This window comes from Chionomys nivalis, chromosome 7 (genome assembly GCF_950005125.1).
Source record: "Chionomys nivalis chromosome 7, mChiNiv1.1, whole genome shotgun sequence".
Lineage (NCBI taxonomy): Eukaryota > Metazoa > Chordata > Mammalia > Rodentia > Cricetidae > Chionomys > Chionomys nivalis.
Window position 1 is genome coordinate 86,520,135 of NC_080092.1, and position 23,275 is coordinate 86,543,409.

Below are 23,275 nucleotides of genomic sequence, written 5' to 3' on the forward strand. Positions count from 1 at the left end.
ACCAGTTAGCCTAAGCATGGATCAGCTTTCCTTATACTATCTGAACTCAAATCATAGGTTGAGAGGACTCAGTAATGAGTGGATCCCCTGATTCCTCTCTCCGCCCAGATCTCCAGACCCACTCCCCATGCTCCTCCTCCTCCAGAACCAGACTCTCCAGCACCCTGTTTGATGTCTCTATCATAGATCCTGTTTTTTATTTATTACTATAATGCACTTGTTTGTCCTCGTTATTAGCTGTCAGATCCACTTGGCTTAATGCGCACCAGGAGAACTCTGTGTAATGTCTCTGATCAGCACAGGCCCTGGTACACAATGGGGACTGGGAAAATGTTGGAATGAATAGCTCGCTGCCCGAGTCCATCCTCAGAGCTCAGCCGCCTGAATACTGACTGCGCGAGAGACACTGTCCCCACCTCTCTTCCACAGCCTGCTCCCCACATTCAGGGACAGCCAAGACACCTCTGCCCCCCAGGAGGCCACACTTGGCAGCCCTCTCATCTCTCAGTCACTGTGGCCGAGGCCCCCCACCAGGTATTGCGACTCTGCGTGGCAAAGGCACATCCAGCCGCTGGGGACTCCCTGCCTCTCACCTGGACCACAGCAGAAGCCTCGCTGAACCTCCTTGGCCATCTCCCCTTCCCCATCCACTTTGTAAAGTTTATTTCTGCCAGAATGTTTCCTTTGAATGTCTTCTAATTTCCTTCTGAACATCAAACTGCTTAAGAACTTAGCTGTCCAGCAATTAAATCTGGATGTTCAAATTAGTATTGGGAGCTGTTTATCAGTTATTGTTTTTTTCTTCCTTTTCACCTTTCCCATCACCCGGTTCAGTCCCTTTGCACTGATGCCATCCTTAGGCCTGTGCATGCTCCACTTTAAATGTTTGCTACTAAGACGTGGCTCAAAATTGATCTTGGAACCTTCTGCAAAGTTTCAAGCCCATCATCACGATGCTTAATGAATGGTGGTCCTTCTTTGCCTTCTCTCAAAAAAAAAAAAACAAAAAACAAAAAAACAAAAAAACTTGTTCAATAAACTTCATTCTACCCCAATTTGCTTCTTCTAGTGTGTTCATTTTTAATCATTACATAGACACGTTTATCAGTGGTCACTTGCTAATAGGCAGTTTAGAGCCATTCCTCATTGAAGATCTTCCTGTGAAGAGCTCCAAGGCCCCTGAAGATGCCGAACAGAACATTTTTTGGGCATCTTCCTAGAACAGGCTCCAGTTGGATTTTCCACTAGACCTGCTGGAAGGCATTTATGGGTAAGACACTTAAGTGTCCTGTTGCCACAGTCAGACTAGCAGCCAAACCCTAGAGATAACCTTCCACAAAAGCCTACCTGAAGCCCCTAACAACCTCTGCCCTTCCTTGCCTGGGAAACTGCCCTTCAGTACTCAGAAGGAGTTCAAGGAGATGCTGAGGCCGTTGGCCATTCGGACATGAGCCGAAATTCTTCAGAGCATCCCAGGTCCAGGATCCCTGCCCCTCTCCCTAGGGTGATTGAGAGTGCTTACTAGATCAGAGAAGTTGCCTAGGTCCTGGACCCCGCCTTGCCGCCAGCTCTTGGCTTATTTCAGCACCACGACACGGACAGCTCCCGGGCGCGAGCCTCGTGCGGGAGGAGGCGAGCTGAGCCGTGGGCGGGGGAGGATCAGTGAGGGCGGGGAGGGCGGGGAGGGCAGACGCTGGAGGGCGGGCGGGGCCCGACAGCCCTCCCCGGGGGCGGCGCCCACCCTAGCCAGAAGCCGCTGAGCCCCAGAACTGACAGGAGACACCAGGAACCAGGTCGCGAGTGACTCTCAGCAAGTGCTGCTACGGAAGGATGCCAGTCCGCAGGGGCCATGTCGCTCCCCAAAACACTTACCTGGACACCATCATCCGCAAGTTTGAGGGCCAGAGTAAGTGTGAGGTTTTGGGGTGTGGGGGACTACTGCGTGCTGGTTGGATGGCAGCAGGGGCCAGACTCTGTACTAACTTCTGATGGGGTAGAAGGAAAAGGAGGCGAAAGGGAGGGTTAGATTCTGAATACATAATGCTTCATTTTTATGTCCCCAACACCTCCTCATATGTTCTCTCTCTGGGGCAGATTGCAGCTCTTAAACCTCCCACAGCAGTTTCCTTGGTGTCCCGAACCCTGGCCTCCCCTCTCAGTCACTGTCCGGCTTACCCCTCCAGACCTCCCATACCTCTCTTAGAGGTTTGCTTGGCTTCCTGCTTTTCACCCAATAAGCTTGTCTGACTCCCAGATGGTCCCAGTCCTGCTTCCTGTTCTGACCCCGAGTTCTGGGGCCTTCCTCTGACCCCACTGACCCTAGCTGTCCTGGTCTTTCCTGAGCCCCCAGACCTGACTTCTGCACCCCTACTTTTCTGTTCCTTGACAGTCACCCCCTCAGGGGAATAACCTTCCCCCAGGACTCTTGGCCCTCCCACCCCACCCTCCTCGGACCTCCACCTCCTTCATTCTAGTCCCTGCCTGCTCCTGCATAAAAATCCCCTTCTCAGTTGCCATTGGTCCCTCTAATCTTCGTCTCCCGGCTACCCATTTCTGGCTGCCCAGGGTCTTCCTACCTTTCACCTCCCGCTCCAGGTCGCAAGTTCCTCATCGCCAACGCACAGATGGAGAACTGTGCCATCATTTATTGCAATGACGGCTTCTGCGAGCTGTTTGGCTACTCCCGGGTGGAGGTGATGCAGCGACCCTGCACCTGTGACTTCCTCACAGGCCCTAACACTCCAAGCAGTGCTGTGTCTCGCTTGGCACAGGCCCTGCTTGGGGCTGAAGAGTGCAAAGTGGACATTCTCTACTACCGCAAGGATGGTGAGACACAGTTGGGCCAAGGGTTCTGCGGGCTGTCTTTCTCGACCATCACAGAGTGGCCTGGGGGAAGGGTTTGACCTAAGAGTCAAAGACAAATTCTATCCTTTCTCTGGGCCTCAGTTTTATTAGCAGAGGGAGGCAATGAGCCCTGGATGTCTTCTAAGGGGCTTGAGGCAGGGCTGAGCCAACTCTTGGTCTAGGACAGGGGTTCTTTCTTGCTCTACCTTTTCTCCCCCATTTTTTGGCTCTCCATTCTGGCACTGTCAGCCCCAGCTGTCAAGCAGCTGGGATGGAAATTAACCTTCCCTCATCTCTGCTCTGGGGATTAAGGGAGGAGCCAGCCCCCAAGGCCTCTATGCCTAGCCAATGCATGGGGGCTGCTGACTGGAAAAGAAGACTGGATCTGGTTCACTTAAGTCCATCTCTTTGGGAGGATAGGGTCTTGGCTTTGCCTTAACCAGGTGATTTACCCAGCTGGCCCTTGTATTGTTACTGTTGCCCAAGTCCTCAGAAAGCTCTACAGAAACACAAGCCAGGAGTTGATGACCAAGAGACCAGCAGTCTTTTTGGGTCTCCCTTCAGGAGATGGGTTCCTAAGTGGATGAGGGTAGTGGAGCTACAACCAGAAGCCGAAAGTCTTGCAGAAATCACTGGGGTCTCCCCACCCAATCTGGTTCTGCATCAGAACTACCTGGGGCCATGTTTTGCAAAGCATCCCTTCCCTAGAGAGAGCCTGACTCATAAGGTGCAAGATGAAGCCAGGCAGGTGTAACTGGAAAAAGACATCTCCCCAGTGGTTCTGATTTGCTGCCAATTTTAAGAACCACTGATTTAGATAACTCCCTTCATTCCATAGGTGTGTTAGGCGCTTTCCTGAGATCCCATTGTCAGGGGCCAACTGGAACCTTCCCTTGGAGATGTTTGTTCTAAGTAATCCCAAGGAAGAAAAGACCTCAACTCTCTCCAAGCTTGGAGGCAAGAGTTTGGGAGTGAGAAACACCCAGAAGAGAGAAGTTGCCCCCATGGAAAAGAGCATGAGGACCATCAGAGTGTACAAACAGGGCAGACACCTCTAGATTGGGACAAAGGGGTGCTAAGAGCCCAAGTTCCAGAGGCTTGATGTGTGCATGGAACGTGTGTGTGTGTGTGTGTGTGTGTGTGTGTGTGTTTATGGGCTTCTAGGGGCTTCTCACTCAGATCCTGGCCGCCCCCTAGCTGTCCCTTTCTGTCGCTAGCCAAGAGAGTCGCAGGTGGGAGATGCTGCCCTAGAGGAAGAGAACAGCGGGAGGCTGTGAAGAATCTGGCTGAGGTGGGCTGTACTCACAGGGTTAATTAACAAAGTCAGAATATTTTTAAAAGCTGTGACTTCACCTCTCCACCATCATCGCAAGGAAGAGGTGACAGTCAGAGGAGGGAGAAGGGTCCCCAAGGAACAAGACACAACAGGAAGTGAAGGTAGCAAGGAGGTCCTTTCTGTGTCTTTGCTTGACCCCAGAGCTCTACCTGTACCCCAGAGAGTGAGGGACAATCCTAAATCCTGGGGAGGGGAGGTCAGAGCTTTCAGACCCGTAGATATCTGGACAAAGGACAAAGTTCAAAGCCAAGTTTTGGCCCCTGAGATCAAGATTCAGATCTTTAAAAGTTTGTTGAGGTTCTTTAGGCAGCAGAAAGGACCCTGGGAACCTAGTCTTGGAGACCAGCTCCGGATAAAAACAGAAAATTACCATATGTCCAATGCCCTGTGGTTCCAGGCTTCACCCTTTCATCGCCAGGCCTTCCTTGTCCTGTTATTTAATGTCTGATCACCTGGGCCATCCTTAATTGACCTGAAACCAAAAAGAGCTTGCATTACCCCGTGGTGCTCAGATAATTTATGTCCACATTAACAGTCCACTCTGACCATGGGACTCTTTTTTTAAAAAAGTCATGTTCATGTGCATACACAGTCCTGCCAAAAGTCATCCTAACGGTGATTTCTTCTCTTTCTTTTGGCCCCAACCCCTGACACCAAGATAGTGGGAAGGGGCCCTGAACACAGCTCTAGCTGGTTTATTTATAACCACCACTATTTTCTTTTTGAGATAGGGTTTCTCTGTGTAACCTTGGTTGTCCTGGAACTCACTCTGTAGATCAGGCTGGCCTCGAACTCACAGAGATCCACCTGCCTCTGCCTCCTGAGTGCTGGGATCAAAGGCATGCGCCACCATGCCCAGCTTCCTCTTTCCCTGTAGAATGGTAATCTATTGAAAACTCAAGTCACAGTCTGTATCCACCGAGCTACAGTTGTGTGTTTGCATAGCCGGCTCACAGACCAGGGTACCCGATAAAAATGACCCTATCAGAGAACTGTAGAAATCAGAGCCTTTCCCCCATCTCCCTGTCAGGAAAGAAAAATCCCAACAGCTAAGGAAGGGAGACTATGGCAGGGCTAGAACCAATAATTGTCCAGAGGGAGGCACAGGCTGCACTCAGATCCTTAACCCCTGCATCTGTCTTGATGGACACCTCCAGAGGGTCTAGCCCTGCTTTCCTTCACCAGGCAATACTATACTCTGATGAGCCCAAACCAGAGTCCTTTTCCCCAAGCTAGACTAGAGGAGACCTGGAATTTCTCTGATCTGTAGCTCCTGATATGGAAGACAGGGCAAGGATGAGGTCAGGGACCGTCTTCACTCTCCCTCTGTGTTTTCCACATGCTGACCCACAAATGCCAGAATGGTAAAGCCAGGAGCATCATGATGCAGCTGGTAGTATCAGCTTGCAGCATCAGCCTCAAAGGGCTCTCAGCCCAGCACTAGGTGCGGTGCACATAAAGAGACTGGGGCAGAGCAAGGGGTGTGGCTTAGTGATAAAGCATTTATCTTGCATGCATGAGGTCCTGGGTTTCAAATTCTCCCCCCCCCCCAAAAAAAAACATAAAAGATAACAAAGAGGCTATATTGAAGAGAAGGTGAGGGTCAGGGAGGGGAGGGGAAAGGGATGTGAGTCATGAGAAACAGAATGGGCACAGCCAAGGGATAGAAGAGCAGAAGTGGGGTGTTCTAGGGGCCAGACAGACTCACTGATCTTGATTGGCGAGGAACACTCCTAGAAGGAGGAAGCAGGCAGAGACTGGCTCTTCCTCCAGGGACTGATCACAGACACTGGCACACTGCCACTCCTGAGCACAAGCAAGAACAATTTACTCCCTCCTCCACTCACCCAGTTACTTGTGACCTCTGAGCCACAGGTACGACAATAGCCAGATTAGGTTGTAGGTAGAGAAAGTACCCTGGCTTTTTGCCAATCCTCCTAGAGCCCTGTCTACCACCGAAGTAGCCCGCTGGTGGGTGGGACATGAAAAGCCACACAAGGACCGAACCAACTTCCCGGCTCTTACTGATAGGAGGGTCCATTCCAAGTCTGTGCATCAATGGGGGTACAACCAGTTAAAGCTAGCCCTGTGAACTCCCAGGGACATAGAAAGTCTGGTGCACCTGCCCTTCTGCCCGGCCCTCCCCCTCCCCCACTTGGTACTAGGCTGATTTCCCCAGTACCAGAGAGACTGGGAGCATAGTGTGTGGCCTTAGGGACAGGAACATCACCAGGCCCCACACTGACCAGAGTCACTGCAGCACTATGAGACCAAGAATAAGTAGCTCAACAGGCAGGCAGTGTCTCTGGTGTGGATGTCTCCCCTGGGCCCAGGCAGCAGCTGGCAGATGGCTGCCTGGTGCCTACGCGTCCAGGAATCTGATCCAGGAGATTCCTTGCTCCCTGGAGGAAAAGTGGGAGGGAGGATGGGGAGGCACAGTTGCACCCCAGGTTCGAAAGTGAATGCTAAGTCGGGGAAAGATGAAGAGTGGTTCCAGCAGTCCCACAGTACCAGTGCCCTACTAGACAGCTCACATCCATTGTCCCCCCCATTCACTCAAGCTTGCTCTACTTGTTAACCAGCAATCCCGGGGACAGGTGACACAGGCTCAAACCTGCCCTCTGGAAAAGCAGCTTGGCTTTCTGATTTGCATGGTCACCTGAGCCTGCTGTCCCTGGGGATCCTTTTGGAACTGACACCTAGCAATAGTTTGGGTTAAGACAGATAGTACACCTAAGGGGTGTCTACTCCCGGGCTGGACTCTGAGATAGGCAGCATCTTAACTCGTATTGACCCACCTGCCAATGAGTCCATGGTGTGACTCTAGAGCAAGGGGAGGGTAGCGTGGCCAGAGGCAAAAGGTGCCAACAGCTGGAACTGGGATGGTAAGATGTTCTGTTTCCACAATGCCTTCTCCCCACCCCCACCCCCACCCCCTTTAGATCAAACCCTTTCTACTCCTTGGTCCCTGCTTCTGCCTGGGGCCACCATTCCAGCTCTATCCTCAAAGATGAGACTCTTTTCCTTTCCCTGAACCTCTTATCTGCTGAGAAACTAGGGGTCCTCACCCCGTGTCTCCTGCCAGCTCCAGCAAATCACTTTCTCAGAGCTCTCATCTGCCTGCTGCCAGGACCTCCTAAGGCCTAATGTGCCAGTTGGCTTCATGCCCAGCTCTTGATGTGTTCCTAGCAAGTTCCTTCCAGCGTCAGGGAAGCAGGCATCTTGGTGGGATGACTATAAGGGAGCTGAGCCCAGGACCATCCAGAGCTACAGGAGGATGGCATGCCCTCCCTCACTGCCCCCACTTAATCCACCCCCATCTGCTCTGTTTTAATTACCACAGAAGCAAACCTCAGGCCTAAGCTCTGAGCTGCGGGCTGAGCATGAACTGGACCTGATGCCATATTATCTCTAATGAGCAGCTCTGCCCCGTGGAAGCCGGGGGCGGCGGGGGGGGGGGGGCGGGCACCTGCTGAACAGCTTCACCCACCCTCTGCCAAATAGCTCTGGTCATTGCCCAGGCCTCTTCTCTCCAGTGGCTATCCTTCACTTGACTTTCACTCGGACCACTGCAGGAAGGGCCTCCCAGTAACCAACCCTATCCCCCATAATGGGATTTGCAGCCTCCAGCTTCCGCTGCCTGGTCGATGTGGTACCTGTGAAGAATGAGGACGGGGCTGTCATCATGTTTATCCTCAATTTTGAGGACCTGGCCCAGCTCCTGGCCAAGAGCAGCAGCCGAAGCCTGACCCAGCGACTGTGGTCACACAGCTTCCTGGGCTCTGGTGAGTGCTGTGGGGGTAGCAGTAGCGAGAATGGATCAAGACCACCACCCTGGCCCTGGCTGCTCTGACCCTCACCCTGATTTCAGAGGGCTCTCACAGCAGACCGAGTGGACAGGGACCTGGCCCAGGCAGGGGCAAATATAGAACCGTCAGCCAGATCCCGCAGTTTACACTCAACTTCGTGGAGTTCAACCTGGAGAAACACCGCTCGGGCTCCACCACAGAGATTGAGATCATCGCTCCCCACAAGGTGGTGGAGCGGACACAGAATGTCACTGAAAAGGTCACCCAGGTATGGGTCTGCAGGGCAGGGGTGGTGGGCTGCGTTAGACCTCCAGGGTCCCTTCCAAGGCATTGGACCTCAGCTCTTCTGAGATGTTGACTTGTCAAACCCCCTCACGTCTTGGTCTGAGTCTTCTTCCTCCTGTACAGTTTGAGTCTGGTTCTTAAGTCATGAAGGTTTGCTGTGAGACCACAGCTCTGTGTCCCAGCTCCTGAAACCACCAGAGGTTGAGAGTCACAAGGCATGTGAGTTCCTTCTAGGCCTAGAGATGCCAGAAATGTAGGAGGAGAGAGCACATAGGCCACCGTAGGGCCTGCCTAAGGCTCTGCCATCACAAGGAGGGAGTAGTACAAGGATCAAGACCATACAAAGAAAAGGAGAGGAAAGGGGATGGTATGAGTCCTGCCACAGCCACTTACAGTGGATGATGGCCACTCCCCCCTCAGTATGCGCACAGGATGCCTGGCAGAGGCGAGGCAGTGCTGGTACCGCTAGCTAACTTTGAATTATCGGGAATCCACCCCTAAATGCCCCTTCTGTGCATCTGCTATTTGGTCAGCCCAAGGCAAATGTCCCTTCCTGAATCCCCCTTTCAGCTGACCCCACAGTCTCTTCTCATGGGGCTTGTTGCCCTATTTCTTCCAGAGGAAAATGGATAGAACCCTGCTGGAGACTCGAGTGACTAGGATCCGGGCACTGACTCACTATGTGACCTTGGACAAAGGACACCCCTACCTTTGAGCCTCAGAGCTATCAAATTCAGGAAAGAGTTAGACCAAATGGTCTCTGAGGACCCATTGACATTAAGTAGTGCCAACTCAGGAGACACAATGAGCTTTGTTAAACCATGGAGAAGAGCTAGGGCATCGATGAACAAGGGACTGGGAGGAACAATCCTTTTCCTGCCCCTTCTCATCTGAAGCACAGCCAGAGTCAGGTCCCCGATGTGGAGGAAACCATTTAGCCTCACAGACAGGACTAAGAAAAGACCTGGCAGAGAGGAGAGTTCTGACATCCCAGGGTGTAGCAACATGACCTTCCTCTTTGCATCAGGGTTCAAGCTGCCAGGGATGCTTTGGTGGGTCCTGGTTGAAAGTTCATGTGAACACAGAGCTGGCTAGGGGAAGAGACATGGTGTAGTGGACTGAGTAACCACGGGGTCAGGGCTGCATAGAGGGGTAGAGAAAGCAAAATGAAAAAAGAAGGTCCCAGTCTATGTAGGATCCCAGGTGGGTTCCTGGGAAAATAAACAATGGGCAAAGGCCAAAAGACAGACATAGGAGAACACTATGGCTCCCACTGAGGAGTCTGGATGCCAGATCAGGACCACTTTAGTGGACATCAGTCCTCAGATTGGTTTCTTTCTTCCTGTGATCCCATCTACTGATGATCTTGTCTGCAAGATCAAGAAAAGCCTTGCGTGGCTGATGTCCTTAAAAAAGAATTAATGGTGGAGGACTCAGTGGTCAATCCCTCATCGATCCTATCATCTTGGAACACTGTCAAATGAGGAGGATGAAGTAGGAATGAACCAGAAGCAAACAGACCCATCATGTTTAATCACAACCCTATGCAGTTTGTTGTCCTGTCTTACACACAAGGGAACAGGGGTGTCACAGGTTACAAGGCTTGACCCAAGGCACAGCTAAAACAGACAGCAGCCCTGGAATTCAGGCCGAAGTGCCTGGCTTCAAAACATATGCGCTTCCTAATTCCCCAGATGCCTTGTTACATGCTAGGCAGCTGGGAAGAGCCTCAGAATTGTTGGCTTCAGTCCTAGCAACTGTCCATTGTTATAGTCTTGGAGGCAAAGGAACAAGGACTGAGGAAGCACTCTACAGATTAGAATGATTCATGAGGTTTATAGATGGAGCTCCATGGAGCCCAGGACCTGTTGAGTGTCCAGACTGACTCAACTCTAACCCCAAATTTGGTTCTTTCTATGGGATGTTCTGTGAGTTGGCCCAGGGAGGACTCTCATTGGCCCTCAGGAGTGAAGGCTCATCTGGAAGTGACTTGTTTCCATCAAGAGCCCCAAATTTAGGTTGGGAGGTTAGCTCAATGGTAGAACACTTGTCTGCCACGTATAGTAAGGCCCTGGGTTTAATCTCTAGCTCTAAAACAAACAAATAAACAAACAAACAGAACCAGTAGGCCTCCAAAACCTATTGAAGACAAACAGCCTACCAAACTATCTCAACCCAGGCTCTTCCTTGGAACATAATCAAGATGGTGCTAGCCCTGGCCCTGCTCACCCCAAGAGAGGCTGTTTCTGAGAATGCTTGGGCTTCCTGGTATCAACCATGTGGCAGAGCTATGTTCTCCTTTCCTCGACCTCCTCCCAACATGCCTGTCCCTTAATGAACCTGCTCCCTTGTGTGGCCTTCCTTTGTCACCCTGCCTTTCATGACCTTTGTGACCCACCCACAGCTCACCCCCAACACACACGCCAGACCTACCCATAGATCTGTCTTACTAGTGCTGGCTGTCCCCACTGATCACTATGGCTTCCATCCCAGGTCCTGTCCCTGGGTGCAGATGTACTGCCAGAGTATAAACTACAGGCGCCGCGCATTCACCGAGGTACCATCCTACACTACAGCCCTTTCAAGGCCGTGTGGGACTGGCTTATCTTGCTTCTGGTCATCTATACAGCGGTCTTCACGCCCTACTCAGCTGCCTTTCTGCTCAGCGACCAGGATGAATCACAGCGTGGTACCTGTGGCTATACCTGTAGCCCCCTCACTGTGGTGGACCTCATCGTGGACATTATGTTTGTCGTGGATATTGTCATCAACTTCCGAACCACCTATGTCAACACCAATGACGAGGTGGTCAGCCACCCCCGACGAATTGCTGTGCACTACTTCAAGGGCTGGTTCCTCATCGACATGGTGGCTGCCATCCCTTTTGACCTGCTTATCTTCCGCAGTGGCTCAGATGAGGTGAGCACACCTGTTGCATGCTAGCAACCATGCCGGCCCCTCCTTGCCTCGTAGCTGTAGTGCGCATTACTGATACAGACAGCAAATGGGAACAGTGGGGGCTCAGACACTGGCGATCTCCCAACCCCACAGAAAGACTAGCAATGCCTCCAGACTTAGGGTCCATCCCTCTGCCCCTCTGTCTTAGCAAGCCCAATTAGAGAATTAGGCTGCCAATTGATCTAGAATTCTGCTGTCTGTGGTACAGACATACTACAGTCCTAGTCTTTATGCGACCTTGTGAGCTGTTCTCACCGTGTAGAAAGGGCTACACAGGCTGCATCCCTTTGCATCTCTTCATCCCTTCTGGCCTCAGCCCTTCTCTATGCTCACACTGCTTCCTGTGGGTAACATGAGAACATTTTCATGCCATGCTGCCTTCTGGGTTCCAATCATTCTCCAATCACCCCTGCCTATCCAACAGGAGATATCAAGTATATCCTGACTCCCAAATCCCTGTGTTGAACCATCCCCAAGTCCTCCCCTTTTCTTTCTACCCCACTGCTCCTGCCTACACTGAGGAGCCTTCATCTCTACCATTTCCCCAGGCTTTTCCCCTCTACACAGCAGTCAGGGCAAGTCTCAGATCTCTTAGCCAGCCCCACCATGTGTCCCTCAGAACCTCCTATGACTCTGAACACCTTTGGAGTTAAAACCAAGATCTTTCTGGATCCTCAGACCCAGTGGAGTGGCCTCACTCACCTTCCAAGTTTCCTTTTTCACTGTCCCATTGCCTCCTACTCTGAGCTTCAGCTGAAGGTTATACTTGATTTCCCATATGGGCCACACTACTATACCTCCACACCCCCGTGACCCTATTCCAAGTTCCCCTCCTTCTCCCTCCTGTCTGCCGGGAGAAGTAGCTTCATTCCCATCTTGCACTCTTGCATCATCTCTATGCAGCCTCCTCTGACCTGCTCCCACTCCCGTTGAACGTCTCTCCTAGCAGCCTAAACATTGTTCTGCACTTTGGCTGAGAACCCCTTATGGTTCTTGCCTTATATTCTACTGCCCAGTGCCTGGTACTTTCCTGCGTGTTTGTGGAATGACTGGCATAGCAACTGCCAAAAGAACAGATATGAGCCTTGAACACACCCTTTCGAGAGCTGACCGTCCCTCCCTGGCTTTCTCCACCTTTCCCTGCCCCCAGACCACCACCTTGATCGGGTTACTGAAGACGGCGCGCCTCCTGCGGCTGGTGCGCGTGGCTCGGAAGCTCGACCGGTACTCTGAGTATGGCGCCGCGGTCCTTTTCCTACTTATGTGCACCTTTGCGCTCATCGCGCATTGGCTGGCCTGCATCTGGTACGCCATCGGCAACGTAGAACGACCCTACTTGGAGCCCAAGATCGGCTGGCTGGACAGCTTGGGCGCACAGCTCGGCAAGCACTACAACGGCAGTGACCCAGCCTCGGGACCCTCTGTACAGGACAAGTATGTCACGGCCCTCTATTTCACCTTCAGCAGCCTCACCAGTGTGGGCTTCGGCAACGTGTCGCCCAACACCAACTCGGAGAAGGTCTTCTCTATCTGCGTCATGCTCATTGGCTGTGAGTGTGACCTTGTCCTAGGCAGGGTGCTACCCCGTGTGTGCAGCATGTGGGTTTGTGTATTCGCGTGTATCCCTCATAGATTTCAAGCAACTGTTGAGACGCTGCTCTGGGCAAAGTCATTTGCAGGGCACAATGTAAAATAAAACATGGAGCCCTTTTTTAAAAAATATATTTTTAAAAATTTAGGTAGTGACAGTTGAGAATAACCTGGGCTCTTAGCACAGGCTTTGTGCCATGACGCTGGTCCTACCAGCCACTCCTTTGAGGGCTCACAGACATCCAAGTCAAATTCCCTTAGGAGCCTAGTTTCCAGAGAAGAAGTCAAAGGTCTTGACTTTGTAGGAGACCCACAGCTAGGAAGTCTCTAGTCCTAGGGCCAGCCCAGGGGTCAGCTGGGAGGCTGGGTGCTCATAGTCTTGGCACAGAGCTTCCTGCCTCCCCAAACACCCGGTTTAAAAACTCTAGAGGTGGTGTGGAAATTTACACATTAGGTTGCCATGTTGAAGTATTTAGAAAAACAAAAACAAGGAAATGGAAAGAGGGGGAGGTGAAAATGAGAGGCCAAGAGTTTCTCCTGTATTTTATTTTTGCAACTCAAAGGAGAAAACAAATCTGAGCTTGGGGGGGGGGGGGATGCCCTAGTTCTTTCTTGGAAGAAGTCTGGCCTCAGAACCTGGAAGACACCAGGTGGCACAAAGTAGAACCCAGGCACCTTTGTCCCTTGTGTGTGCTAGTGCTGTCCTTGGTGCTTCTGCTCTCACTATGGACAAAGAGGGGGGATTACCCGCGGTGCTGCGAAGACTGGGAAGCCGAGTCACCCAAGAGCCCCCCGCCCATTCACATCTCGCCCCGCCCCCAGCCCTTATGTACGCCAGCATCTTCGGCAATGTGTCGGCCATCATCCAGCGCCTGTACTCGGGCACTGCGCGCTACCACACGCAGATGCTGCGTGTCAAGGAGTTCATTCGCTTCCACCAGATCCCCAACCCGCTGCGGCAGCGCCTGGAAGAGTATTTCCAGCATGCCTGGTCCTATACAAACGGCATCGACATGAATGCGGTGAGCCCTGAAGCCACCAGGTGTGACTCATGCCCTGGGGGAGGTCCAGGGCCCGGTGCAGCCTGCCCCACACCCCTACTTCCCACACCGCACCGCACCCACAGCACCCACAGCCCCAGCTCAGAGGTACTCGCCACGCCCCCCCAACCCCCACCGCAGGTGCTGAAGGGCTTCCCTGAGTGCCTGCAGGCCGACATCTGCCTACACCTGCACCGTGCGCTGCTGCAGCACTGCCCCGCCTTCCACGGTGCCAGCAAGGGGTGCCTGCGAGCCCTGGCGGTCAAGTTCAAGACCACGCACGCGCCGCCTGGGGACACACTGGTGCACCTGGGAGATGTGCTCTCCACGCTCTACTTCATCTCTCGAGGCTCCATCGAGATCCTGCGCGATGATGTGGTCGTGGCCATTCTAGGTGAGTCATGGGGGTTGACCTGGACATTGAGGTTGGAGAGGACCTACCCGGACCACCTTCTTCCTAATGAGTATCATGATATCTTTTACTGAACAACCATGGGCCAGGTTGGTCATCAGAGAGTTTTTTTTTTAAAGGTTTTGTTGTTGTTGTTTTGTTTTTTTAATGATTTATTTATTTGTATTTTATGTACATTGGGGTTTTGCCTGCAAGTGTGTCTGGTGTGAGGGTGTGGGATCCCCTGGAACTGGAGTTACAGACAGTTGTGAGCTGCCTGTGGGTGCTGGAAATTGGACCCAGGTCCTCTGGAAGTGCAGTCAGTGCTCTTAACTGTTGAGCCATCTCTCCAACCCTTAAATGTTTTTGTTTTGTTTAAAATTTTTTGTAATTCATTGTGCAGAAATACGGCAGCAGGTAGAGGTCACAGACAACTTGGTCTCTTTGCTCCTTCCATCATGGGGGCTCTGGCAATTGAACGTAGGTTGTCAGGCTCGGCCACAGCCCTTTAATTTCCTGAGCCATCTTGCTGGCCCCAGCGAGTTTTATACCCAGCCTGAAGACTCCTTAGCACATTTAGCACAGCTCTTTGCTTGTCATGTGACCTTGGGCAAGTCTGCTGACTTCAAGTACCTGGGGTCCTCTATCTGCATCTTTCTTGTCCTTGACCCCAAGTCTCCAAGTCTAACATCAGCCATTTCCCATCTTGATCTCCATCACCTTGCCCTCAGTGCTCCTCACCCAGGGCTGCACTCTGTTCTCATCCCACTTCCGCCTCACCTGGGCCAGTCCCTTGCTCCCACAGCCCGAGCCACAGGAATCCTCAGAGCTGTGTCCCAGTCCCAAGGTCTCCTTAGATCAAAACAGGTAGACTTCTGGGAATTGCTGGGAATGTGGCTGTTGGTAGGGAGCTTGCCTAGCATGCATGAAGGCCTGGATTCCATGAGAGATACATGCTCAAAGATAGCCTAGGCTCTGAGAGACCCTGTGAGGAAAAAAAAAAAAAAATATATATATATATATATATATAATAATAAAATTTTTAAAAAGCCAGACCTGGTGCAATAGATCCCAGCTTGACACCATCACTTTCTCTCAAAGGTGGCCTCTTCAGTGTCTCCTGCCCTTCCATTGTCTAGGCTAAAGCCAACTGCAGGAGCATCCTGCCAGTTTCCAGTCCCCTGCCCCCATCCTGTCATACAAAGAGCATTCTCACCCTTACTAATAGAACTGCTTTCCACTCCGGCCTCCACTGGGTTTATCCTCCTGGGCAGGCGTGGGGAGCAGTGTCCAGAGGCCGTGCCTTAGGTGCATCCTCAGTTCTTCACTTTCCAAAAGTCACCTGCGACATATCTGCACAGATCCCGCTCTCACTCAGAACCCTTTGGTGGGTCCCTGTGGTCTGTGGACACGTGTAAACCCCTGATGCCACCCAGTCGGGTCTTCCTGCCCCAGCTCCATGCAACTAGACAACTCTTTCTCATCACGCTGTGACTCCGGTGCTCTTCTGTCTTCAGAGCCCACCCTGTACCTGGCAGGTAGACCCAGTCGGTCTCCCAATCGGCTGGCCTACAGCGCGGACTCCCTCGAGTCCTTCCCTTTCACCCAAGTCATGTTACCACCTACATGGAGGATAATTTATATAAATAATTAAGAAGCTGGCCCAATTTAAGTTTCAGTGAGAGACAAGAAATCCTCTCATCTTGTCCCCAGTAGAAATAGACATTAGATCGTAATTTTTCATGTGTAAAAAGAAAAATGAGGGTAGGTATTACATTGCCCAGATATCTAGGTTCAGGGTCCATGTTTGAGCTTGGCAAGTCCCTTTTTTTCTCTAACGCTCAGTCCCCTCCCTTCCATCCTGTTCTCTTGGTGGCACAAGCCTAGCCTCCATTTATCCCTCTATCTGTGTGAAGCTATTAGTGTCATTTGTACAGCGCCACAAGGCTGAGGAGGCTGGACTTTCATGGGGGCAGTGGGAGTCAAAGATACCAGGGTCCATGGCCTCTCTTCTCTCAGCCTTAGCTATGCAGGGATTAATGAGCACATTCTGTTTCTTATGTCCAAATTCCCTTCTTTCTGGGGACCTAGTCCTTGATTCTCTTGGACTTTTACCCCTTCTGAAAGCCCCTGCTTCCTTGTCCTAACAATGGTAGGCAGTATGAGCCCCTCCTTCTTTCAGGGCCCAGAGCTCTTGGTTGCATCCGGTTCTAAGATAGATAATTTTGTAACCTTAGCAACTTAAGTGCCTGCCTTTTAGGGATTTGAAAGGCTCCTTATGGGAGAATCTCTTGCTCATGTTAATATCCCATCGCCAGCCTAGCTCCTGGCTCCGAAAGGTCCCAGTGCTGTCTCTATTTGCCCTATATCCACCCAGTCCATCTCTCCTTGTGCCTTCTTGCACTGACCTAGCCTGGGGCCCCTTGCTTTGAGGGATACTTTCTCAAACACCACAGTGATGTAGGTGGCACCATTATGCCCATGTGAGGGCTGAAGACACTCAAGTGCAGGTGGGAGGTAGCTCCGCAGGGTCACCCTGCCAGGGTCTTGCTGGTTCCCTATGTGTACAATGGAGAATAAGAAGACAAAGAAACGGAAGCTCCGGGTCCTGCCCAGGGGATTTGGAAGCTTCCATCCTTGGGTCCTCTGTCATGTCAGTGGCTCGAGGGGAGCAGAAGGAAATGGAGCAATGAGACTGGCATTGGACCAGAATGGGAACTGTGCCAATGAGTATAGACAAAAGAAAAGGACATTCTGGCAGAAGGTGGTTCTGAGGGGCTGAGAGACAAAAGGAGAACCCACGTTCTCAGAGCAGGAGCATCTCTGAGGGAATCTGAGGTAACTGAGGTTAAAGGCCCTCCTCATATGCCTCTCCATCAAAGCCAGCAATGTACCCTGTCTGCAGACCCCTCGGCAGCAGGCCCCAGCTCTGTGGGATCTCTGAGGTGGGGGGATAGGACGATCACAGTCAAGAGGCCCCCAGAGGAGGTCTTCATAAGGCAATCAGACCCTGGAGGGACCACCATCCTTCTGACTGGCAGGGAAGAATGACATCTTTGGAGAGCCCATCAGTCTCCACGCCAGGCCGGGCAAATCTAGCGCCGATGTGCGTGCCCTGACCTACTGTGATCTGCATAAGATCCATCGGGCAGACCTGCTGGAGGTGCTTGACATGTACCCTGCCTTTGCAGACACCTTCTGGAGTAAGCTGGAGGTCACCTTCAACCTGCGGGACGTGAGTCTGGGCCTGTGAGCCAGGGTGGTGGTGGTTCAGAAGCTGGGTGTGGATAGCACCCAGCCGGCCTGCTAAGGAGTTGGCCTACCTGACCTAAGGGACTCATTTGACCACTGCCCCTTCCCTTCAACTCCTCCTGCAGCCTTTGCTGGAGTGCTTCTGTACCTACTATGGCCGATGCAGCCCTAACTATAATGATAGCTCCCATTTAGTGAGCAGCTACTGGGAGCTAAGTACTGGCTTCTTTTATGTTGTTTAATTCGGTCTTGTCCTTGTGTGTGAACGGTCTTATCTCCATTATCGAAATGAATAAACTGGGGATCAGTGAGGGTAAGTAAATTGGCCAGAGCCATACGGCAAGTAAATGGAAGAGCCAAAAATATGAATTCAAGTTGTCTGATTTTAAAACCCAGGATCTGACATTCACAGGGCTCATGGTGCCAGGCTTGGTGATACAGTAGCTGTCTTTTAAGTTTATCACTCAGCAATCCAAGAGAAATAAAGTGACATTTATTTAAAGAGCCAAAGAGGCCATAGGGTATGCAAGAGACATCCAATTTCTGGTGTATCTTAGTTAGGATTAGTTTATTGCTGTGATAAACACCATGACCAAAATCAAGTTGGGGAGGAAAGGGTTTATTTCATCTTACAGCTTGAAGTCCCTCATCCAAGAGAATCAGGGAAGGTACCCAGAATCAGGAGCTGATGCAGAGGCCATGGCCTGGGAGTGCTGCTTATTGGCTTTCTCACATGGCTTTCCAATCTGCTTTCACACAGCACTCAGGACCACCATCCCAGGGGTGGCACTGCCCACAGAGAGCTGGGCTTTCATACATCAACCAGGATAACACACCGTTGGCTTGCCCACAGGTCAATCTGGTGGGGATCATTTTCTCAGTTGAGGTTCCCTCTTCCCAAATGACTCTAGCCTGTGTCGAGTTGATGTAAAAGTAGCCAGGCCATCCAGTTTGTCAAGGAGGGTGAGCACTACAGGCTCAATGGAAGTTCAGAGGGCCTTCCTGGAGGAAGTCTGGAATCAGCTAGTAAAGAGGAGGGGGAAGACTGCCTGTTGGGTGCCATGGCTAGAGTTAGGCACTGAGCCTTGGCACCTCCATTATTCTTGACCACCATTCCCCAGCCTCAGGAGAAGAGCTCTCGTGGCCTAGGCCTGGTAGACAGCTGCCAGAGCAGTGGTTCTCAGCCTGTGGGTTGTGACCACTTTGGGGACTGAATGACCCCTTTCACAGGGGTCACCTGAGGACATTGAAAAACACAGATATTTACATTACGATTCATATCACTAGCAAAATTGCTGTTATGAAGTAGCAATGAAAATAATTTTATGGTTGGGGTCACCACAACATGAGGAACTGTGTTAAAGGGTCACAGTGTTAGGGAGGTTGGAACCAGTGCTCTAGAGTGTGGTGCTGTGAGGTAGATCTTCTTACCGTGACTGTCCCTTCCCAGGCTGTTCTCCCTGCGCCTCTCTGTTCTCTTGAACTGTATAAGAAGCATGCAATCAGCACCCTGCTTGGTTGACCTAGCTACTGGGAGTCATCTGGTGGCCTTTGTGTCCTATAGCTGGACACTAGGGCAGAAGGGATGTGATCTCCATGGTCTTAGCTGACCTGAGTCAACTATAACCCTGAGGTGCCCCCAAGTCTCATGATGCCAGAAAGAGGGCAGCCAAGAATGCTCCCATACATACCACTAGATCAGAGTTTCCAGACCAGTCTTTACCAGAAGACAGAATTCACTGGCCAAGGTTGAGGTGTGAGGTGTTGGGACCCTGGAGAAAAGGATGTGAGGGAGGAGCCCTTCTGCTGTCCACCCTCATCTTGCCGTTCATAGAACCTTCTCCAGAGACTTTTCCAGGGGACTCTCCTTGGTCACCAGGTGTGAGGTCACCATCTCCAAACCTGGTCCCATGCTAGAGGCCCTTTTAGGAGGGAGCCACCCCGAGCTCCCAGGGCATACCCAGAGCTCCTCGGATGTGCCCAGATACCTGTCTCTACTTTTTCATTCAGCTGTTACAAGGGCCAGAGGGGGGAACTGGGGATAGGGAGGAACAGAGAAAGAGACCCTGTCCCAGCTCTGGCCCCTGTTACTTGTTGCTCTTGTTCCCTACAAGGCAGATGGGGGTCCCCAGTCATCACCCCAACAGGCCCCAGGCAACCAAGACCCCCAAGGCTTCTTCCTCAATGACAGCCAGTCAGGTGAGTTCAGACAGCCCCTGCCTACCCCTGCCCCCAGCCACTCCTAGTGACCCCTCTGTTCTGCCTCTCCTTGAAAAAGGTTGTCTCAGCCTTCTCAGTCCTGCTAGCCTGTGTCCTCTGAGTCAAAGAGGGACAGCTCACTGGTTGCTGGGTGCTGCTTTCTGGGCTGGGTACTAGCCAAGTGCCTGAGGTTCTATATCAAGGTACCAGGAGATCCCCACTCCCCCCTCCCAGGCTGCAGTTGCATGAGCAATGAGACCAGGGCTAGAAATCCCCATCCTGACCACTCCTGAGGTCCCCTGTTCCCCTCCCAGTTGGGTCCTGGAAGCCAGACTTCCATAAGAACAGGACCTTGTCCCCAGAGCTCCCAGGTAAGGAGAGCTGCTCGCTCCTCATACTGCATTCCCATGACAAGCAGAGGGAGCACTTGGACTCTGGTGAGAAGGAACAGGCCTGGGGAATCCGATAGCAAAGGCTGTCTCCTTCCTTTCTGAAGGTGCAGCCCCTTCCCTGAGCATCTCGGACACATCCGGACTTTGGCCTGAATTGCTACAGCAAATGCCCCCAAGTCCTCCAAACCCACAGCAGGACCTGGATTGCTGGCCTCGGGAGTTAGGCTCTAAATTAAAGCAGCTCCAGGCCCAGATGAGCAGGTGAGAACCTCCCTGGCAAGGGTGGGGCAGCTGCAAAAGGATCCGGCTGGGTTAGGCGCCACCTCCTGGCAGCTTAGGGGCATTGCTGAGTGCATGGTTGGGTTTTAGAATGGCAGACACATTTAGCATAGGTTTCTAATTCTATGTCACTAAGCATAATTCCTTGGATGGCTTCCTCCAGCAAACCCTAGTACATGCCTAAGGAAACATCTTGGGGGGAGCAGCACAGTCATGTGCAGGAACAAATTCCAGAGGTCCTTGGAAAGGGGGTGTTTCCTGTGCATGACAATGAAAGCTTAAAGGCAAGGAAGGCGTGTAACTCATAAGCTAGAGTGTGAGCAAGCTCTGAGTGTAACAACTTGTTGCCTCAGTTTGCCACATCATAAAATGGGTACAATTAGAATACCTACATCAAAGCTTCATTAGGACAGAATGTGGTATGAAACATGCCTGGTCCCTGGTGTCATGAAAGACAAGGATATGCTCAGGGGAATTTGGGCCAAGGCTGTGGGTCCCAGTGGGGAAGTCACTTCAGGTAGCCCCAGGCTGCCATTTTACTCAGTGGGAAGAGGTCAGGTCACAGAATGGAGAGTTTTTTTTCTGAGCTTCTCTCAGAACCTCGATTTTGACCATGTCTGCTCTGTCTAGCAGACTGGAGTCCCGCATGTCCTCAGACCTCAGCCGCATCCTGCAGATACTTCAGCAGCCACAGGGCCACACCAGCTACATTCTAGGAGCCCCTGCCTCCAGTGACCTGGCCTTGTTTCCTGACACTTCAGTGACGGGGAGTGCAGAGCCCAGGCCTCTGGTGGGACACCCTGCACAGGTGAGAAACGAGGGCATCCCCAGGGTTTCCCATCCTCGGACCAACCTCAGTGTGTCTGTGGTAGGATTAGAAGCTATATCTCCTGCTGCCCTTCCTATGATTTACATCACCTGGTGGAGCAGCCTGGACAGGGTCTGGCAGAGCCCTGATGGTGGTCACAGACCCCACAGCTCAGACAGGTGGACAACAAGACCCTGAGGTTCTCCCACCTTCCTGAGGAGGAGCATCCCAGAGGTCAGAGTGGATCAAGATCCAGCTCAGGGGCTGGGGTAATGGCCCAGTTGGGAAAGTGCTTGCCGTGCAGTATGAGGACCCGAGTTCAATCACCACCACCCATGTAAAACAAACCGGGTGTGGTAGTATAGATGTGTGATTCCAAGGCTGGGGAGGGAAAGACAAGTGGAGCCCTAGGGTTCACGGGCCCGCCAGTCAAGCACAGTTGACAAGCCCAAGGTCCTTGTGAGAGATCCTGTCACAAAAAGCAAGGCAGACATCTCCTGAGAAACAACACCTGAGTTTGACCTCTGAGCATTTATGCACTCACGCACTGCACACACAAAAATATTCACACACACGCACACACGTGCACACACTCTCATAAACACCCATAGTCACTCATATATACACAACACTCATATATACATATATATGCATATATATCGATATACACACAGTCGTGCCCCAAATGAAGAACTCTGTAGCCTGGCCTGGAGGTGGGGTAGGACTCCGTACACGGGACACCTCCTTCTCTTTTGCCTCCCTCCCAGACCCTAAGCTGTGGTGACTTGGACAGACATATTCAGAAGCCCAGAAATTTCTCCCCCGGGATGCACCACTTGACTGTGACCTCAGAACAGGAACAGCCTGAGGAACTCCTGCCACCTCTAGCCTCATCTCTGTGTCCCCTGGGAGTACAGGGGCTCATCAGCGGTCCCCGCTTTCCCTCCCTTCCCGAACACCTCGACTCTGTTCCCAAGCAGCTGGAGTTCCAGAGGCATGGCTCAGATCCTGGCTTCACAAGGAGTTAGGGTCATTGGACCCCAAGAGAAAAGCCACCATGAGGGAACTGAAATACGGTGGGGCGAGAGTTAAGCCCCTTGGGGGAGCCAAACAGCCCTCAAATGAAACTCTGAAAACCATTTTCTCAGAGAAATACAGACTGCTGAGCCAGGTGAGGAAGGCATGAGCAAAGAGGCTCAGGACTTGACCCAGCCCTCTTCGGGTTCCATATAATCGGCAAGCCAGGCAGAGGGCTGCTTCAAAGGGTCAGTGAAGAAGGGAGGTTTCTGATCTTGAGTCTTGCTTGGGCTGCATGTGATTGCCTCCCAGCTCAGTTATGCTTTGCCTCAAAGGCCCAGAACTAAGGCCAGGGTCGACCAGACCTTTCACCAAAAACCTCTAACATGGCTGGAGTTGAAAGTATTTTCTGTGGTTAACCTGAAAGACAGAGCTTCAGTCCCCAGCCCCTCTTCCCCTGAGGTCCCTTGGGGACATGCAGTGTCACACAGCAAATAAAGCCTTGAACATTTTATGTTGGACTAGACGTGTAACTTGTCTGAGCCCCCGCAGGCCCACACTGGTGCTGGGGTCTTCGCTAAGCCCTTCTCACATCCAGCCTCTTGGAGACCCGAAGATGTCTCAGCTGAGCCCAGGAGCCGACAGTTTGAGGCCATCTCTAGATGAAGGAAACAGAGATATGGTCTGAGTGTCCACAGAGAATCATGACAACAGCACTCCACCATCCTGACTGCCCTGCAGACAGTAATTCATCCAACCCTCAGGACACCCTCAGGGAGTGGGCATCGCTGTCCTCACAGGAGAGATCATGGCACTTACCAGAGTGTGGGTGGCCTCCTCAGTATTGTTCTGCTTTCTGGTCTGGTGATGGCCACAAGGATCTGTTCAGGTTAGAAAAAATGTTTGCACTTCCACATGTAAATTATATTTCAATAAAAAATCAAACTTAATACACTAGGAAAAGGAGAATCAGATTCCAACCCAGACTATTTCATTTGAGAAGCCTTTTAAAACAGCATTCCATTTCTCTGCATATCATTCCAATATAACTCCCACCCTCATCTTCCCCTCCTTT

At 51.8% G+C, this 23,275-nt stretch overlaps 1 protein-coding gene across 3 annotated transcripts; it reads left to right on the forward strand.

Moving 5' to 3' along the window:
- Positions 1–1,776: 1,776 nt before the first annotated feature.
- Positions 1,777–22,696, forward strand: Kcnh6 (potassium voltage-gated channel subfamily H member 6). 3 transcript variants are annotated; one of them, XM_057773330.1, is made up of 14 exons: positions 1,777–1,906; positions 2,596–2,826; positions 7,804–7,965; positions 8,052–8,257; positions 10,768–11,193; positions 12,383–12,537; positions 12,697–12,782; positions 13,645–13,844; positions 14,004–14,256; positions 17,295–17,488; positions 19,620–19,704; positions 20,201–20,357; positions 21,009–21,165; positions 21,906–22,696. In XM_057773330.1, exons 1-14 carry the CDS (start codon positions 1,831–1,833, stop codon positions 22,209–22,211), a joined length of 2,694 nt encoding a protein of 897 aa, XP_057629313.1. In that variant the 5' UTR covers positions 1,777–1,830; the 3' UTR covers positions 22,212–22,696. The 3 variants fall into 3 exon arrangements, with proteins under 3 accessions (XP_057629313.1, XP_057629312.1, XP_057629311.1); XM_057773329.1 differs by having other exon boundaries at positions 12,383–12,782; positions 21,009–21,173; positions 21,935–22,696; XM_057773328.1 differs by having other exon boundaries at positions 12,383–12,782.
- The last annotated feature ends 579 nt before the right edge of the window (positions 22,697–23,275 follow it).